Consider the following 17,511-nt stretch of genomic DNA (forward strand, 5'->3'; position numbering starts at 1 on the left):
TAAATGTTCTAACGGTCCTTTGTAATACGCCTGTATACCTCTTTTTCCCAACGGACATAATATTATTTTTTACAAAATGTATGAAAAATCGAGATTTTTAAAATTCAATTAAAGCCAAACTAATGGTCATACACGTCTGGTGTCATAGTAAAAAATGTTCAGAACAATCTACTCGAAAGGTTTGACACATTTTTTTTCTCTGACCGGCACTTTTAAATTTGGGCCGGCCAAAGTATGGAAAGCCGATGATCTCCTTTGTAATATATTTTGAATGGAATGTTCGATTTTAATAATTCCATGCAAAGATATCTACATATTATAGGATATACAGGATGCTTTTGGCACGAGAGAATGTCATCATCGAGGAGCAACATGGTTTTGTGCAAGAAATTGGGAGGCACGAATACCTACAGATATTATTTACTTGGACTATGAAAAAGCTTTTGATCGAGTTCCTGTCACACGATTGATTGCTAAATTAGAGCCCTTTGGAATCAGAGGCAATGTCGTGAAGTGGATTGAAGACTTCCTGTCAAATCGCACATTCTCTGTGCGCATCGGAGAATCATACTCTGTTCCCAGAAAAGTCCTCAGCGGTGTGCCGCAGGGATCGGTGTTAGGACCTATTTTATTCAGTATCTACCTTACAGATCTTAAATATGGTATCATGTCTGATATATCACTCTTTGCAGATGACACGAAAATAACGGGGATCCACTTATTAGCCATAATATAATCCAAGATGATCTTGATAGAGTAATTGCTTGGACCCGAGATTGGCTAATCAAATTAAACGTAGACAAATGCACTGTGTTGCATGTTGGCAGTAACCACCCCACGTTGAGTTACACCATTGACTCAAAACCTCTCGAGTGCGTTAAAAAATAAAAGGACCTTGGCATAACGATAACACATAATCTAAAGGGGGACGAACACATTATTGGAATCACTAAGAAGGATAACTCCCTCTTATACATAATTAGAAAAGCTTTTTACCATATAGATACGGAATTGTTTCTTAGGCTTTACAATTACGTCAGACCGCTGTTAGAACATGGGTTTCAAATATGGAGACTTTACTATCGGAAGGACATTGCACTACTAGAGAGAGTCCAAAGAAGAGCAACAAAGATGGTGACAGTACTGGCTGGCCGGAGTGGACCATAGCGGGGGCCGCAGGACTCTCACCTCTGGCTTGCCTTCATTGGCCAGCCAGAGTGGGGCGTTAGAGCTATACGCTCGCAGGGTGGAAGTGAAAGATGCATAAGTCGCGAGTTGGTAAGGCGGGTAAACCGCCTCGCAGAAAGCGGTGTACACCTCTTGATACCCTGAGATGCTCACAACCATGTTGCTGCCTTGCCGTCCAGTCGCGTCGGCTAGATAGGTGGCCCAACCAGTGAGTGACGAGTCACCGCCTGCCCAATGTATCTCTGTTATTAACATTGGTCGAGCAGGCGCCATAGTCCCCCATAGCCCCAGTATCCCGGTTCACTAACCCCCAACCCAATAGCCCAGTTCCTTTTGTTCCCATAATCTGCAATAGTCCTACACGAACCAGGGATTGTCTTTGGGTGCACTCCCATAGTGCATACAGGGATAATCGCCGGTTGGTGTCACAACACATTTAGAGTAAATTGTCTTAAGGGGCCTCTACTTGTTGGCTTCGGCCCCACTCACGCCTTCCAAAAGTCCGGGACTCCATGACAGACCCGACCCGAGACATGGAAACGACATACAAATAATAATAAGATTAAAAATAATTAAATAAAAAATATTTTCCCATAATTCGGGAATTTTTCGGGTGTTTATTTTATTTTCCCATATTTTCCCGATATTTTTTCTTTCCCACCCAATTTTTTCTTTCCCTGCCCATCACTAGTTGGAAACTACCCTCTCGGGGCAGGCCGGCTGTCACACTGACACGCCTTTATTTTTTCGTACAAAAAAAATGTCTTACTACAGTTAAAAAACAAAAAATACAGTGCAAAACAAACGAACCGCCCTTATTCTCGAACTGACTAAGCACGTGCAAGAGCACATCTTCCACTTTCACACCAACAATGGATTTGTCATTCTCAACTTAACCATTGCCAATTAAACAACGAAATATCTACATACAGTAGTTATTTAGATAACAAATGATAATATGAATATCACAATGTCAATGCGGTGTGAAATATTTATTATTTCCATTTACAGCAGGACCAGACTGAGCGAACACTTCCGACTAGATACATTTTTATATGCACAAATTAAAAATATAGAAATGCTTCTATATAAATTTATATAAACTACAACCATTATAGGCAAGATAAAATGGCAGTGTTCAGTATAAATACAACATAATTCAAATGCAATAAATATTGTAAATATAACAATAGTACATAATAATGTAATCAAATTATGGTAAATAATAAACAAATGTATTTTTTGAAATACATGTGACGAAATAAATTACAAGTCTGACTCGCTCAGTCTATGGCATGGTGATTTCACTAAAATTACCTACCCATTTACCAAAGTTATGAACAACCGATTTTTGTTCAATTTAAATGCAAATATATATTTTTTCCTTTGTCATAAGATTTCACATCAGATAATCAAGCCACAACTTCAATATGAAGTAGATTGTTGCCCACTTTCAACATTGCAACAAGCTGTCTAAAATAAGTTGAAAATTGTGACAAGATATTTTATAAGCAAAACACATTTTTAGAAAGGATTATTTACAACAGATTTAATTTTGTTATGCAGACATCCCCTGTGTTCAATTATGTTTCACATACAAGTAAACATAAAAGACAGGCGAATGCTTAGTTACATTCAAATTTTTGTGATAAATCTGGACTGAGATTTTTGTACATGGTGCACCTAAAATTTGCATGTTATTGGCAAAAAAATTATCACGCAGAAAGCTGGATAGTGTATATTAACATTACAAAGACTTAATGTTAAGTCACGCAAACTACGCGATTGGAGTCGGCGGTGGCTAAGTACCTACCATATATCCACAACGAGAATATGCTCTGGTAATAAACTTGAAATTCAGACAATTTACGTTACTATTATATATAGCTTCTACATATAATTATATAGTGCAACAACCTGATATTAAAACACAGTAAATTTGATTAATGAATTCACAAGTTATGACCGGCACAATAATTTGTAAGTAATGATGATTATATAAAATGTATGATATTAAATCCTTGCTAAGGTTGTGCATGTCCAGGTGTTATTCTCGTTGCGTGCGCTACGAGTGGGTGGCGCGGGCGCAGGCGCAGTGGGCGCGGGGCGGCCTAGCTCACGGTCCAGTCCAGCCCCCACCGCTCCGACACCTTCAGCTGCGCGGCCGCCGCGTCCTTCAGCGAGAACAAGTGGGTCATCTCCAGTTCTGTCTTTGCTAGAGCAATAGCTTTTTCAAACAACTCCAAAGACCGCTTCAGGTTGCCTCTGGAATGTAAAAAATAAATATACATTATTACTGTTACATATAATTATAAGTACATCGACAAAATAAATCAATATGAATCTGTCTTACTTTGATGTATTGTTATATAACTCTTGTTGTTATGAAATTGTCTAAGTTCAATAAGATAAGGCCTATCTCAAATTCTTAAAACATTATTGATAACATGAGTCAAATATTGTAGTGATAAAACTAACCGTGATCTCTGATAATACAACTTAGTCACGGCCAAGTCAAATAAAAGATTAACTAATGCTTTGTCAGTCTCATGACTTATATTAAGATTGGCTGTGAGCCACAAAAACTATCTCAATGAAGATTCATAGAGTAACGTTTAAATCAACTGCTTTATTTTGAAACAAAAACATTATTTAAACAGAATATTGGTCTCCTCACCTTTGTACTTCTATGGTGCCAAGGGTTTCATAGGCAAAGTCACATTTGTCATCCATTTCAATGGCTTTATTTATCAATTTTACAGCTTTATCAAAATCTGTGCTCTTCTGTAACTGCACCAGTCCTTTGTGAACATAAAGAGTGGCATTTGTGGGGTCAACTGATAAAGCATTATCAAACAAAGCCTCAGCACGGCTCCATTCCTGCTGGTCAGAGAGCACTTGGGCATACAGAATGTAAGCCTCGGCGCACCTAGGGAACCTTTCTAATGCACTTTCAAAGTCTGCTCTGACTTGGGCTAGTGCGCCAACATTCTTGTTTATCTGGGCATGTCTGTAATCAGCATAACACTTTTGAATGTAAGCAATAGAGAAATCAGGATTGAGTTCAACTGCTTTAGCAAACTCTGAAGTAGCTTCATCCATACGCTCTAAAAGCAGGTAGACCTGGCCACGGTGGTGGTAGATATCAGAGTTGTTGGGGTCCAATTGTGCAGCACGTGCGAAATCTTCCAAGCAACGTTCAGTATTTTCTAGTTGAGTGAACAATGATGCACGTTTGATCAAGGCATTAACTTTTACCTTAGTGGAAGCATCACTGTCAATAACTTTTCCAAGATCAGCTTGTGCTTCTTCATGTCTACCTAGCAGCAGGTAAAAAGTGGCTCGTAGAAGTAAAGCTTCATTTTTGTACTTCCCATCAGCATTTAGTTCTTCAGTGCATGCATCTACAATTCCTTCGTAATCTTGGGCATCAAGAGCACGCTTTGCCTTAGCGAATCCACCAGTAACAGTATCATCAAGCTGAAGTTTAGTAATGGGGTCTTCAGAGAATGCAGAGAAGTAAGTTTTGATAAAATGTTTGGATGGCATGACTGGACGTCGTTGAGCCAGTGCTTCACGTGCGTGTTGCCTACCGAGAGCCTTAAGAATTCGGTCAGCATTAACGAGAGAACTTTGCACTTGAAATCTTTCAAGGATACAAGCTGAAGTGACATCTTCCAGAGCAAGTACAAGATCACCACTCTTTTCAGCCGCTCGAGACCTTCGCAGAAACGCTTTAACGTACTTCTCGTTAAGTTTGAGGGCAAAAGTGCAGTCTTCCTTAACTTGCTCCCACATTTCTCGTTTCTCGTAACATGCGGAGCGATTTTGGTAAAACGTAGCTAGATCAATGGGGCGATCAGGGGGACATGCCTCAATCGCTTCATTGTACAAAGCGATCGCTTTGTCGTACTCTCCAGCATGGAATGCGCGGTTCCCGGCACCCTTCAGTTTCATGGCGCGGTCGATAGCACTCTCTGCAGCTTTAGCGTTGTTTTCTTCGTTGTCCAAAGAAATAGTTGTCTTCGCTTTCAGCTCAGCCACTTTTTTCTTCTCAGGATCTTCCAATCTATTTCTTAGATAAAGGTAACCTAACCCGATGGCCAAAGGTGCACCAAGAAGTATGGCCAATTGCCATTTCGGAAAAGGAGTGCTGCCAGTCGAAGCCATGTCTGAACGGAATTATTTATGGATAGCGAGCACAACATAAACGATTCACCATTTATTTTAATACCACAATACTGGCAAACGTATTTTTTTCCTATAATTTATACCGCTTCATCCATTGATAACTGGCTTGATGCAATGCAACCCGTTCGGCAAAAAGTCACACAAACCAAAGACAACTTTTTGACATTACGTCAGGCAGGGTTATCAAGATAAAAAAGTTTTATACCTGCAGTAAATTTAATGTAAAAAAAAATATGCACTAAAAGAACGGTTTATTAAAAAATATATAAAGTTCATTTAATTTTTTGATTGACTATCTAGTCTAGATCTTTCATTCGTTCATTTCTATGATATTACTGTTAGGTTAGATATCAAAACAATTAGAACCAAGTCTTATAAAAAAGTATTGATTAGTTGTCTATGAACGAAACTGACATTGACACTGACAGTAGTGACAGCACTTTGATAGATTGGTTTTGCAGCAGATGTGCCTTTCGGGTTTCTATTTCTATAAAAAGTTGTAGAATATCCTGTGTAGTCAATCAGTCTTTGTAAAAATGTGTAAATGTTTATAAAACAAACATCCCCAGTCAATACGTGATCATTATTATTATTGTTTTCATTCATATCATAACCCTAATTTTTCAAACTAGTTCCGAAAATGTTTCGGTCTAAGCTTGTACAATTTGTAAGTAATCATATTTAAAATACAGTTATCATCTTCAAAAAAGGACGAATATATGTATTTAATCTTTTCAGACAAAAACCAGTCAAGTATTGAAGCGAAATGTGGTGCAGCAGTTTGGTGCTGCTGTTACTCCACAATGCCAGCAGAGAAGGCTAAAAAGTGATTTATACGAGCCGGATTACCTAATAGTAAGTAATTAATTATGTGTATATTAGTCTAGTATAATTATTACTTTTTCCCTACAACCAGTATCATGGTGTCTATAGAGAAATAATACCAAAAAAGGGTGATTTTGACCCCTTATGTTGTTGAATGCTTATAATGTTACTATCAATTTTGATATGCAGAGGAGTACAGGCTCACACAATATTTTATTGTTTTGAATTTTCTGACACAGGTTTTCTTTTATTTACCAAGTTGCTCCAATTGTATTTGTAATAAAAAATATATTAAGTCAATGAAGTAACTTATTTATATTTTTTTTTTTTACAGAGCTTGGAACCAGATGAGCCGGTGTATGACTGCCTGAACTTGCAACTCAAAGGCTATGACTTTGCCTTGCTAGAATCCTGCCAAAGTCAAATCCACAAATATGCTGAGATCATGGGAATACAGGTTGATGAATGGTAAACTGTCATAAATATAAGTTACTCTTACTATGTGGGTATTTATTTAGATTAAATTAGTATTTGTGGTAATTGATTAGCACTATAAACTTAAAAATACAACACCTCTATTTAAGTATAGGTATTATATTAAAAAATCTGTGTTAATAATTATGTCTATTAACAAACTAATAATACCAAACAGTACCTATTGTCCACATAATAATTTTCCCAGAAATGGGAACTGAGGCTGGTTGTTTTTTTCTGGTCTGGGTAAATTATAATCTAGAAATTAAAGCCAGTCTAAGAAGATCAAAAATCAATCTCATTTTACTTTTCGACTGACCGATTTTATTGATGATGTCACAGGACAGTATTTCCATACAAACTCCAAAGAAAACTTTCATTTTGACGTTTCGTCAAAAGTATCTCATTTGACTAGGGTTTTTTTTTTCAAATTTTTATCGAGGCTTGAACCACTCTTGGTGGTTATGCCAGCCTCATAGTTTGACTAGGTTGTCAAGTAGCTTATTGTGGTTCTTGGTACTTTGTATATTATTTTAGTTTAATAAATAAATACTTGACATGTGTAGTTGGGTGCCATAAGAGAAACAGAGGCAGGCAATTAATTTATAAGGTGGGCCGACGAAATAATTTCAATGGCTGGAAACACTAAGACCTGGACCAGAGTAGTACACAACAAAGAAGTATAGAGAAAAATGGGGGAGGCCTTTGCCCGAAGGCACTCAGATTTGGTTATTGTAGATTAAGGAAAATTTTTAAAATGTAACTTGTATTTTTATAAGGCTATAAATTTTATTTTTATTTTTTTTCCTGGATAAGGCTATAAATAAATAAAATGTGTAGTTGGGCGACTCCAGCACAGAAACTGAAGGTGCAGAGATACAAGCCAAGGGGCACTGCCATCGACGCCGAGTACCACCTCAACATGTATGAACGAAATGTACAGGTAAAAGAAAATATATTTACGGATTAAGTCAATATGAAAGCAAAAGACATTTACACATAATTAGCTTATATTACTCTACACGTCTTTTGTTTTCTTTAACTTAAAAGCCATGCTCTTGTTGTTAAAGCCTGTTCCATCTATCACTATCCCAAGCTATGTCTGTTGTAAAAGCTATTTATTTATACATTTATTCAGACAAGTGAGACCCATAAAATACATAGATCATCATCATCATTGGCCACAGCATCTATCGTAGATGATTCTTGCAACATTTGCGAGTCTACGGGTTCCCGCAGCGCCGCCGATGACTATAGAGCCCTATAGCAGCGCGGCATTTCTTGCCATATCGTTCGCACACAAAACGCGACTCTTCAGGAGGTGGTAAAGCACGACGAACACTTTTTTGCTTCAAGTTTTCCACCCAGTCATCGTCATGTCTTGAAGTTCCGACTTTAATATTATGGCGCCATTCAGGTCTCATTTCGGCGCGCCTTGATCCATGCGGTGTGCGTGCCAGCGAAGTCTCCTCTGCTTCAACATGGCAGTTATGTTGCAGCAGCGCATTACATAGATTTACTAAAGTATAGTTTTGTATTGCGTAGGTGGTAGATGTGCCTGCGTGGGCGCTGGGCACGTTGCTTCGCGTGTCGCGCGCCATCCTACCGGAGGGATGCACGCTCAACGTGCACGAACACACGCCTGAACATGAAGAGGTGGGTTTATTGTGTTAAGCAGGGACAGCATCAGAACCGCGCCGCGCGCGGGGCGAATTATATTGAGCGCTTCGACCAATAAACGATACGAATGCTATCTACGTAGATGGACGTGAAACGGCTATTGGTCGAAGGCCTCGATATAATTCGCGCAGCGCGCGACGCGGTCACCGTGCAGAGCCTACTGTGCATCATATGCTACTTATCACATCGGTCTAACAGAGAGCTCGGTGAGGTTTGGGTACTTAGTTTATCTTGCGATGGACGTACCGCTGCCTATCCCAATTGGGATATAGTCGTGAGCTTATTTTTCTGTATGTCAGTGGTGGCCCTAGCAAAATTAGGTGGTGCGAGACTTCAAAATGGCCCCTCAGCCCCTCAAAATACAAAACCCAGTTACTCCCTCTAGAGATGGAGCTGCTGGCCAGGGTGGACCAGTCTTGTTCCCCCCCCCCCCCACCCCCCACATTTCAGCGCCCGGTGCGGTCACCCCGTATCTTTACAACGAACTCGTCTCGTGCGAAAACACAAACGAATTGTGTTGCCCACAGACTTGCTGTGTGTCATGTTGCCGACTCATCGATAGTTTTTCACCTAAGAGGCTAAGAGACTCGTCAGTTTTCACCTAAGAGATCGCAATATCGATGGTCAGGGAAACAAAACTTCCAATTGTTTTGGACTATCGATGGTTTGAGATTATAGTAACAAATTAATAGTAACAATAGTTTTGTTACCGTGAGCTTCTATCGAAGCAACTTCGGCCAACTATGGATAGTCGACAATCTCTGTGCTATATAACTTCTTTTCGCTTCAATCCTCGCGGCACGGCAACCGACGTACGACATCTATCTATCTAGATATAATTTGCTGCGTTTATTGGTGAAAGCCAAAAATGAATTGATGTATTGGTTATATATAAGTAACTTGTAATGTATTTATTGTTGTTAACTCTGTTGGTGACCATAAATAAATAAATAAATAAATAATAAAGCCCTCGATATAATACGCGCCGTGCGCGACGCGCGCGTCATGCACTTTTTGTTGATACTGTAGATAGCAAAAACTATGACAGATATGTATATTGTCATAAATCATAATAATTTTGTATTTTCTTAGATCCGGTACGTGCCAGACAACCAACTGCTGGGTCTGAAGCAGCAGCTGGAAGACATGGGCGGGAGTCGCCCCGACAGGAAGAGGAGGAAATAGAAGAATGCAATATAATAAACGTATTGTTCTTCGAACACCGAAAGTGAATATCATTACCGTAAAAGCGTAAACCCAAAAATATCCTAGAATCTGTTTTAAGTTTACGCGGTTATTATCATAATTAAAAAACAAAATGACGGGTTCTTACCGCGTTTAAAATAGGGATAGGGACTATCGTCATCATGGCACTTGCAACAGTGTCGAAATATAGGGAGTCTCATATCCCTATTTTAGACGCAGTAAGAACCCATTATTATGTGTTTTAATCCTAGAATCTTTTGTCTTTATGCAAATATCCAGTAATGGGCTATGGACCGCGCCATGTTAGGCATCCACCTGGTAGATCATATACCAAACGTCGAAATTCGGCAACGCACTAAAATTGAAGATGTTGATATACGAATCGCTAGGCCTAAGTGGAGATGGGCAGGACACTTGGCAAGACGGGAAGACAACAGATGGACTAAGGCTGTTGCTGAATGGTGGCCAAGGGATGGTATGCGATATCGAGGCAGACCACCAGACCGGTAGTCGGATGACATTGTGAGGTATGTCGGAAAGCAATGGATGAGACTTGCACAGGACCGGAAAGGATGGCGTGAAAGAGAGGAGGCCTATACCCAGCAGTGGGTGGACACAGGCTCAGTAGATAGATAGAAATATCCAGTTAAAACTTATGTATGTCGCCAACTTACGTAAGTTCTAACTGGATATTTGCAAAAAGATAATAGATTTTAGGATATGTTTGCATTCACAGTAATGATATTGACCACCGGTGTTCGAATATCCACACAAACAACACCCTGTACAAAAATTATTACAGATCGTAAATTCAAGCTACAAAATATTTCTGATTAAACTCTCACACGCCGATATGTATGTGTGCGGTGAAAGCAGGTTTCCACAGGAGCGAGAAAGAATGCGGTGATCTCTCCTAGCCGTTTTGATGGATAGGAAACATCATCTTCCTAGCGTCATCCCGTATTCAGGGTCCGCTTACCTAACCTGAAGATTTGACAGGTCAGGGTTTGGATCACATCACTAATTTAAGAGCCACGCTCTTGTCAGTGTAGCATTCTCCATTCTTGTCTATCAAAGACCAATTCCTTCACTTCCTTATAAGACACGACGTTCGCCTTCTCTTTAATCTGTTCCATGTAAGCTCTTCTTGGTCTTCCCCTTCCTCTTTCTTTGGGTTTGCATAGAAAATCTAAATTATACAGCAATAGTATGTTTTTGTATTATATCCCTGATATGAACAATGTCATCTTAAGTCTTCGATTGACTGTATGTCCTTAAATATATTTAAGTAGGTAGATACGTAGATATTGCAGTATTTTGTAACTCAAACCGTTAAAATCATGCAATATTTACGTGACAAGTTTGTGTAGTTGTAGTATTTTTACCTCACATGTAATTTGTTATGTTAACAAAAAATAAAAAAACGATAGATTGTTTATGTGGCTTTATTTTAGAACGACTGTGGTTCCTTGCGTGGTGTAGGATGATGATAATGTTACGCCTATCACGTTGGTTTAACAGAAAGCTCGGTGAGGTGTGTAGGGTTGCCAGGTGCTAAAATACACTTCTCATCAAAAAAATCGAAACACCTTGCAAGTTTACGTTTTGTCAGGATTATCAGAAAAATGTGTACATTTAGGAATAAATGTTAAATGTCGTTTAATAGTGAGTAATATGAGCTTATCAAATCTTAATGTTAATGTTCTAAATTTAAATGAATTTTTCATAGGTTTCGTATTTTGTTAAATGAGTCATTTTTATTCCGTATGGAGTATAAAGGAAATGGATAAAACAACACACGTAAATGAAAAAAAAAGCTAAAAAACGTTTATTTAATAACTTGTATTCCCTCCCCGAGCTCTAATTACTGCTTCCATACGGTTCTTCATCGATCGGATGAGAGTCACGATCACATGCTGTGGTATATTGTCCCATCCCTCTTGGATTGCATCTTGCAGCTGGCTAAGTGTTTCTGGGGCAGGATCTCTTGCTCGAATTCGTCTCTTTAATTCATCCCACAGATGTTCAATGGGATTCATGTCCGGGCTTCTTGCTGGCCATTCCATAATAGAGATATCGACTTCGTTAAGATACTCTCGTACGACGCCCGCGGTGTGAGCCCTAGCATTGTCGTGCATGAATATGAAGCCGTTGCCAATAAAATGTGCATAGGGCATCACATGAGGCTCGAGACACTCTTCGACGTACCGATGACAGTTTAGTGCAGGCAGACGTGGCCCAGACACGAAAGCAAGCTCTGTCTTACCGTCGGCGCTGATTCCTCCCCAAACCGTCCACGAACCGCCACCATAGCTGACCTTTTCTTCAATGCAGCATTGTGCATAGCGTTCTCCGTCTCTTCTGTAGACCTTGTTCCTTCCGTCGTTACCATACAGCATAATTTTACACTCATCAGAAAAGAGAACTTTGCTCCACTGCAGGTATGACCAATTTAGGTGCTCACGTGCAAAGTTAAGGCGCGCTCTTCGATGGTCTGCAGTTAATTTCGGCCCATTTGCTGGCTTATGCGGTACCAGTCCACGATCCTTCAACCTTCTTCTAATTGTAGAGTCACTTACAGCCACCCTTCGTACAACACGAAACCGCTGCTGCAGTTGAAAAGCGTTAAGGCGTCGATTTCTTAAAGAAGTTGTTACAATAAATCGATCATCTCGCTCAGAAGTGACCCGATTCCTGCCAGATCCTGAACGGCGCGTGAACAAACCAGTCTCCCGATAACGTTTATAGACTCTATGAACAGATGACAGGCTTAGATGCAGTCTTGCAGCCACAACACGCTGACTAAGGCCAGAATCCAGCAATGCCATAACTTGGGCGGCTTCTGTGGGCGAAGTATCCATACGTTTTAGAAAAAAAACCTTTTTTCAGACGTCCCAAAGTCACAGTATTGAAATAAAAAACAAAAAGTTTAAGGATAGGCGCCAATTTTTAGTTTTTAAACGCTAAATGTACTCCAACCCTAAACACACATTTGTCTCAAAACAGTGATTCATTTCGTTTATAAGATAAACAAATGAAATTCTAATTTTGAATTTAGAATTTTCGCTTATTACTGTAATGGCCAAACTGCCAGCTATACATTTATGTTTTTTTTTTCATCGTATGAATTCTTTTTTGTGTTAAATTCGGACAGAAACAATGAAAACGGAAGTGTTTCGATTTTTTTGATGAGAAGTGTACAAAGGCCGGACTTGGCGCTATATAAGGCCGGGCATTTTGCGCTTCTTCTATCGTGTGGGTTGTGAGGTGGAGTACAAACTCATCAACCCTGGTGTCAGGGTTACTATTGAGTCACCAAAGGCCCCTGACATGGCTCATGTAACGACTACTTACTTACATCAGTAAGTAGTAACCGGGACCAACGGCTTAACGTGCCTTCCGAAGCAGGGATCGTCTTACTTTTTGGACAATCAGGTGATCAGCCTGTAATGTCCTAACCAAACAAGGGATCACAAAGTGATTTTTGTGATATGTCCCACCGGGATTCGAACCCGAGACCTCCGGATTTTGCGCTAAAAGCCGGACATGTTTTCCTTTTCGGCGGATAAGAAAATGACAGGTATAGCATGGTGTGTACTGGAATCGGTACTATTATAAAACCTCCGTGGTACAGTGGTTGAGCGTTGGGACTCACGATCCGGAGGTCCTGGGTTCGATTCCCGGTGGGGACATATTACAAAAATTACTTTGTGGTCTCTGGTTAGGACAATACTGGCTGATCACCAGATTGTCCGAAAGTAAGATGATCCGTGCTTCGGAAGGCACGTTAAGCCGTTGGTCCCGGTTACTACTTACTGATGTAAGTAAGTAGTCGTTACACAAGCCATGTCAGGGGTCTGGCGGCTCAATAGTAACCCTGACACCAGGGTAGATGAGGTTGGTACTCCACCTCACAACCCACACGATAGAAGAAGTACTATTATGTAGGTAAGTAATAAAATGGGTCGTCTGTGACACGCAAACATTTCTCAACAATAAGTAAATAGTAGTAGCACCTAGGTAGGCACAGTCATGAGCAATATAATGTACCCACTTGAGGACTCTGCCGCACTAACATATTTGACATTTAGTGAGACTTACAGTTCAATTTGTCAAAAAAGTTAATGTGACATGGTACCAAAGTGTATACATATTAATGCTCGTGACCGTACGTCTGTTATACAATATCATTATCTAATAAGGAAACATGCTGTCTACTCGTATACATAAAACCATCGGAACTGATACCTAACTAAAATATTAATCATAAATTCATAAACGTAAGACACGTTTAGGCTTTATGTAGGTAGGTAGTAATCGCCAAATAGTTAATAATTTTGTTCTGTTAGGACAAAAATAGGAAAACAGCGTGAGGACCCGTTTAAGAGGATAGCGGGCAGCGAATTTATAGTATTGTGCCTCCTCAAGTGAGCGAGGCTTTAAATGAGTTACGGTTTAACTTTAAAAAGTATAAATCAAGTTTTCGTCGCAATTCTGTTATTGAACATAATTAGAATTGTACACATACATACATACATAAACTCACGCCCGAAATCCCTAGTGGGCAGAGCCACAAGTAATCAAAGACAACTTGCAGCCACTGTTGATACGATGTCGTAAGCTGGATATGATGAACCTTATGGTGATAAGGGATCAGCCTATCGCCCATAACATTAGTCCATCATGTTAGAGGACACAATCCCTCTGTCGGTTTTTACGACATGCCCGGGAAGACAAGCAGCTGAACGTTTTCTATGTTTTTTATTTGCTCCCATAACAGCATAGAAGCACTATGCATTAGAATTGTACCAAACCCTTTTTGTAATAAAAGATATAGCATTTACTTCCTCCCCTGACATATTTTAACTCGATCATAATAAAACGCAGTGGCACATCATTACGTCGGCGTTTCGGTTCAAAACTCAAAAAGAAGCAATATATGTAGGTAGCAACATAATTCTATACATATATGAGACCCCAATTATTTTTATATATGCCTTAGCCATTATTTATATTTTTGCATAATTATGAACCCCGCATAATAATTATCACGACAGCGTCATCTACCTATATTTCTTTAGGAACGTAAACTGGAAAGTCACTCCTTCCAGCGTAGAATTGTATGCATTTGAACGCTTTGCATCCGGTCAAGTAGTCAATGCCATCTAAGGCAATAAATCACGTCGTATTTATTTAAGTCGGCTAAAAAACGCCCCGCTCACGCTCCCGCTGTCTTCGTGTCTTCGACCTTACGATCGTTTATCCATAGAATTTACAACACGTCCATTTACAAGCCATTTCAGCCGAGTAGGGCTCGACTATCCATCTGTAAAGGATAATACTTAGGTATACCTAATTAGTTAAGCTACCTACACATCAACAAATTAGACTATCAATGCAATCACAATGTGATTCTCAGGACGTTTGATTGATATATAAAAGGAGAAACTGACTGACTGACATATCAACGCACGGCTAAACGTAGGCACTTGAAATTTGAAAGGGACGTAGCTTAGATACCGTAGAGGTGCACTAAGAAAGGAATTCCCGAAATTCCCACGGGAAGGGGAATTCGCGGGAAAATCCTTTTGTATGAAAAATGTAAACCACTTAAGTTAGACACTTGAAATTTGGCATACTTAGTCTTAGTTGGCATGCAGGTACCTTAGTAAACTTAAAGCTTAGTTGCAACAGGATATTGCAAAATTCTCACGGGAACGGGAGTTAGCAGGAAAAAACATTTGTATGAAAAAATCTAAACCGCGTAAGATACGAGTAGATGTTTTCAATCTAGCATACATGCATACGTTAGTAAATATAAAGTTTAGTTATGGCTGTATTTTGAAAAATGGGAGTTAGCGGGAAAAAATGTTGTATCAAAAAAATCTAAACTGCATAAGTTAGATGCTTGAAATTTGACATGCACTCCCACACACACAAAGATCTCTATTTTATAACGCCACGCGGACGAAGTCGCGGGCAAAAGCTAGTAAAATATAATAATTATACTAGTTTGCAAAAGATTTCAAATATACCTATAAACAGCAATCTTGCAGTAGACTAAATATAACAACTATAGATCTGCATTTACTATCCGTTACTGGTCAAACCCGATTTTAGGATAAAACTTGCTGCAAACAGGTACGTATGGGTTTTTTCTGGACTAAACTAGTTGCCGACCATGGAGTGTTTCCTGATCAGCTAGTCCAACCTAGACCATACTACGCCTTAGTTTATCTTAAAGTCTAGTTTGACTGGTAACATCCAACAAAAAAAGTACGCCTCAGACTGCAATAGTGTTGCAGTATGATTTTATCTTACACTTACCTAAATATGAAAGATCATAGTTGCTGCAAGATAATAAACGTTTGAAGGTAGCCTAGTGCGATTTCGTTGGTCAGTACGTAATCTGCTAAAGCGATAAGATAAATTTAGATAATGGTTATGACTAATGATAGCAAAGTATCAAAATTCGGGTACCTAGCTGTGATGTATCTCACAATTGCACACTATTAAGTGCTTCAATGTTTTTATTGTTCTTTTACACCATTATCTTCACAGCTGACGGACAATTGCGAGTGGGATTTGAATAAAAAAATTGTACCTTTAATGGTATCGTAAAGCGCGATCTGTGAGTCTGAGATAACACACAGCAATGAGCTTTGTTCCTCCAACGAAGGATGCCGATCGTCCGTTTATGTACTGTACAAGTATAATTATTAGGTAGACCATCAACATTGCGTAATTTGTGTGAATTTTATGAAGTTCTAACTTGGTCGGATGCGTGTTCGGCCTTCGCTTGCCTCTCGAAGTAATTATTGTTATTCTGACCACCGACGGTACCCGAAAACACCTGCCAACTGATGCTATCTGCACTGTTATTGGTACCCTCGGCCATTACATACATTTACAATTACATACACTCGTTTTTAATTGTAATTAGAACGGCGGACATGTGCATGTTACTGCAGTGATGAATAACAACCGAAATGGCACTGCACCTTAGAGAAGCACGTCGGTAATTGTATCATAAATTACAAATTGTATATAATTAACTACCTAGATTCGATTTTCCGGTTTAGTAAGCATTGAAGCGCTAATTTTATCGCTTGAAGACTAGCTATCGGAAAGATCCTATGCTCCTTAGATGTTATTATTTTTCAATTAAGTAATTCCATTCATGCATGCAGGTTTTAGCGCAATATATTCACGACGTATTCCTGCGCTGTAGCGCGCACTGAGTAGTGAGGAACTGTCTGTTGCTTATAACTGTTAAATATTATGCTATAAGTAGGTACCTTATCTACATAACATATGAATCAGAGAACAAATGCTGAGGTAAAGGACCGACTGGATCCGAACCTTGACCTTCGGAATCATCGAATTGAAGACGCGCAAAAACTTTAATTACCTACACCAAGAGTAAATGATTCCGAAAATATTTCAAGTGATAGGTAGGTTAAGATTCGACCTGCCTAAGATTTCGGTAGGTATGTTCATATATAAGTATATATTAAATAACATGCATCGATCAATTTCGAGTTTAGCAATGTAAGTAATATTATACCAATAGCGACCGATAGTCAAACCGTTCTCTAGTAAAATGATCGCCTTGTCTTGTGATTTGCTTGCAACACTGAGCTGAAAATAAGCTAGAATTTGCTACAGATTGCAACACCGACTTCGGTTTTAATTCAGTCATAATTGAGGGACCATTATGCATATTCATAATGGAGGAACTCTTGATCGGTATTGTATTTAGATACATTCTATAGGTACCTATACTAACGTCGAACTGCTAAGCACAGACCTTCATTAATCAACCGGAGGCATATCTACTCCAGTACGCTATACTCCACCACGTAACTTCTTTCTTTCATGTAGGTCTCGAACAACAGATTTCTACTCTTCTCGATCGTTTACAACCTTTGTAGCTTGCTCCCATGA

The 17,511-nt window shown here is 39.3% G+C and overlaps 2 protein-coding genes across 2 annotated transcripts; one reads left to right on the forward strand and one right to left on the reverse strand.

The window, feature by feature from the left end:
• Window positions 1–1,943: 1,943 nt before the first annotated feature.
• Window positions 1,944–5,532, reverse strand: LOC126368133 (mitochondrial import receptor subunit TOM70). Its single transcript, XM_050012010.1, has 2 exons — window positions 3,866–5,532; window positions 1,944–3,453 (listed from the first exon to the last, which is right to left on the reverse strand). Exons 1-2 carry the CDS (start codon window positions 5,356–5,358, stop codon window positions 3,300–3,302), a joined length of 1,647 nt encoding a protein of 548 aa, XP_049867967.1. The 5' UTR covers window positions 5,359–5,532; the 3' UTR covers window positions 1,944–3,299.
• Window positions 5,533–5,819: 287 nt separating this feature from the next.
• On the forward strand, window positions 5,820–11,000 carry LOC126368146 (uncharacterized). The gene is made up of 6 exons (XM_050012027.1): window positions 5,820–6,046; window positions 6,118–6,234; window positions 6,539–6,672; window positions 7,519–7,621; window positions 8,224–8,334; window positions 9,451–11,000. Exons 1-6 carry the CDS (start codon window positions 6,020–6,022, stop codon window positions 9,541–9,543), a joined length of 585 nt encoding a protein of 194 aa, XP_049867984.1. The 5' UTR covers window positions 5,820–6,019; the 3' UTR covers window positions 9,544–11,000.
• The last annotated feature ends 6,511 nt before the right edge of the window (window positions 11,001–17,511 follow it).

Source organism: Pectinophora gossypiella, chromosome 7 (assembly GCF_024362695.1).
Source record: "Pectinophora gossypiella chromosome 7, ilPecGoss1.1, whole genome shotgun sequence".
NCBI lineage: Eukaryota > Metazoa > Arthropoda > Insecta > Lepidoptera > Gelechiidae > Pectinophora > Pectinophora gossypiella.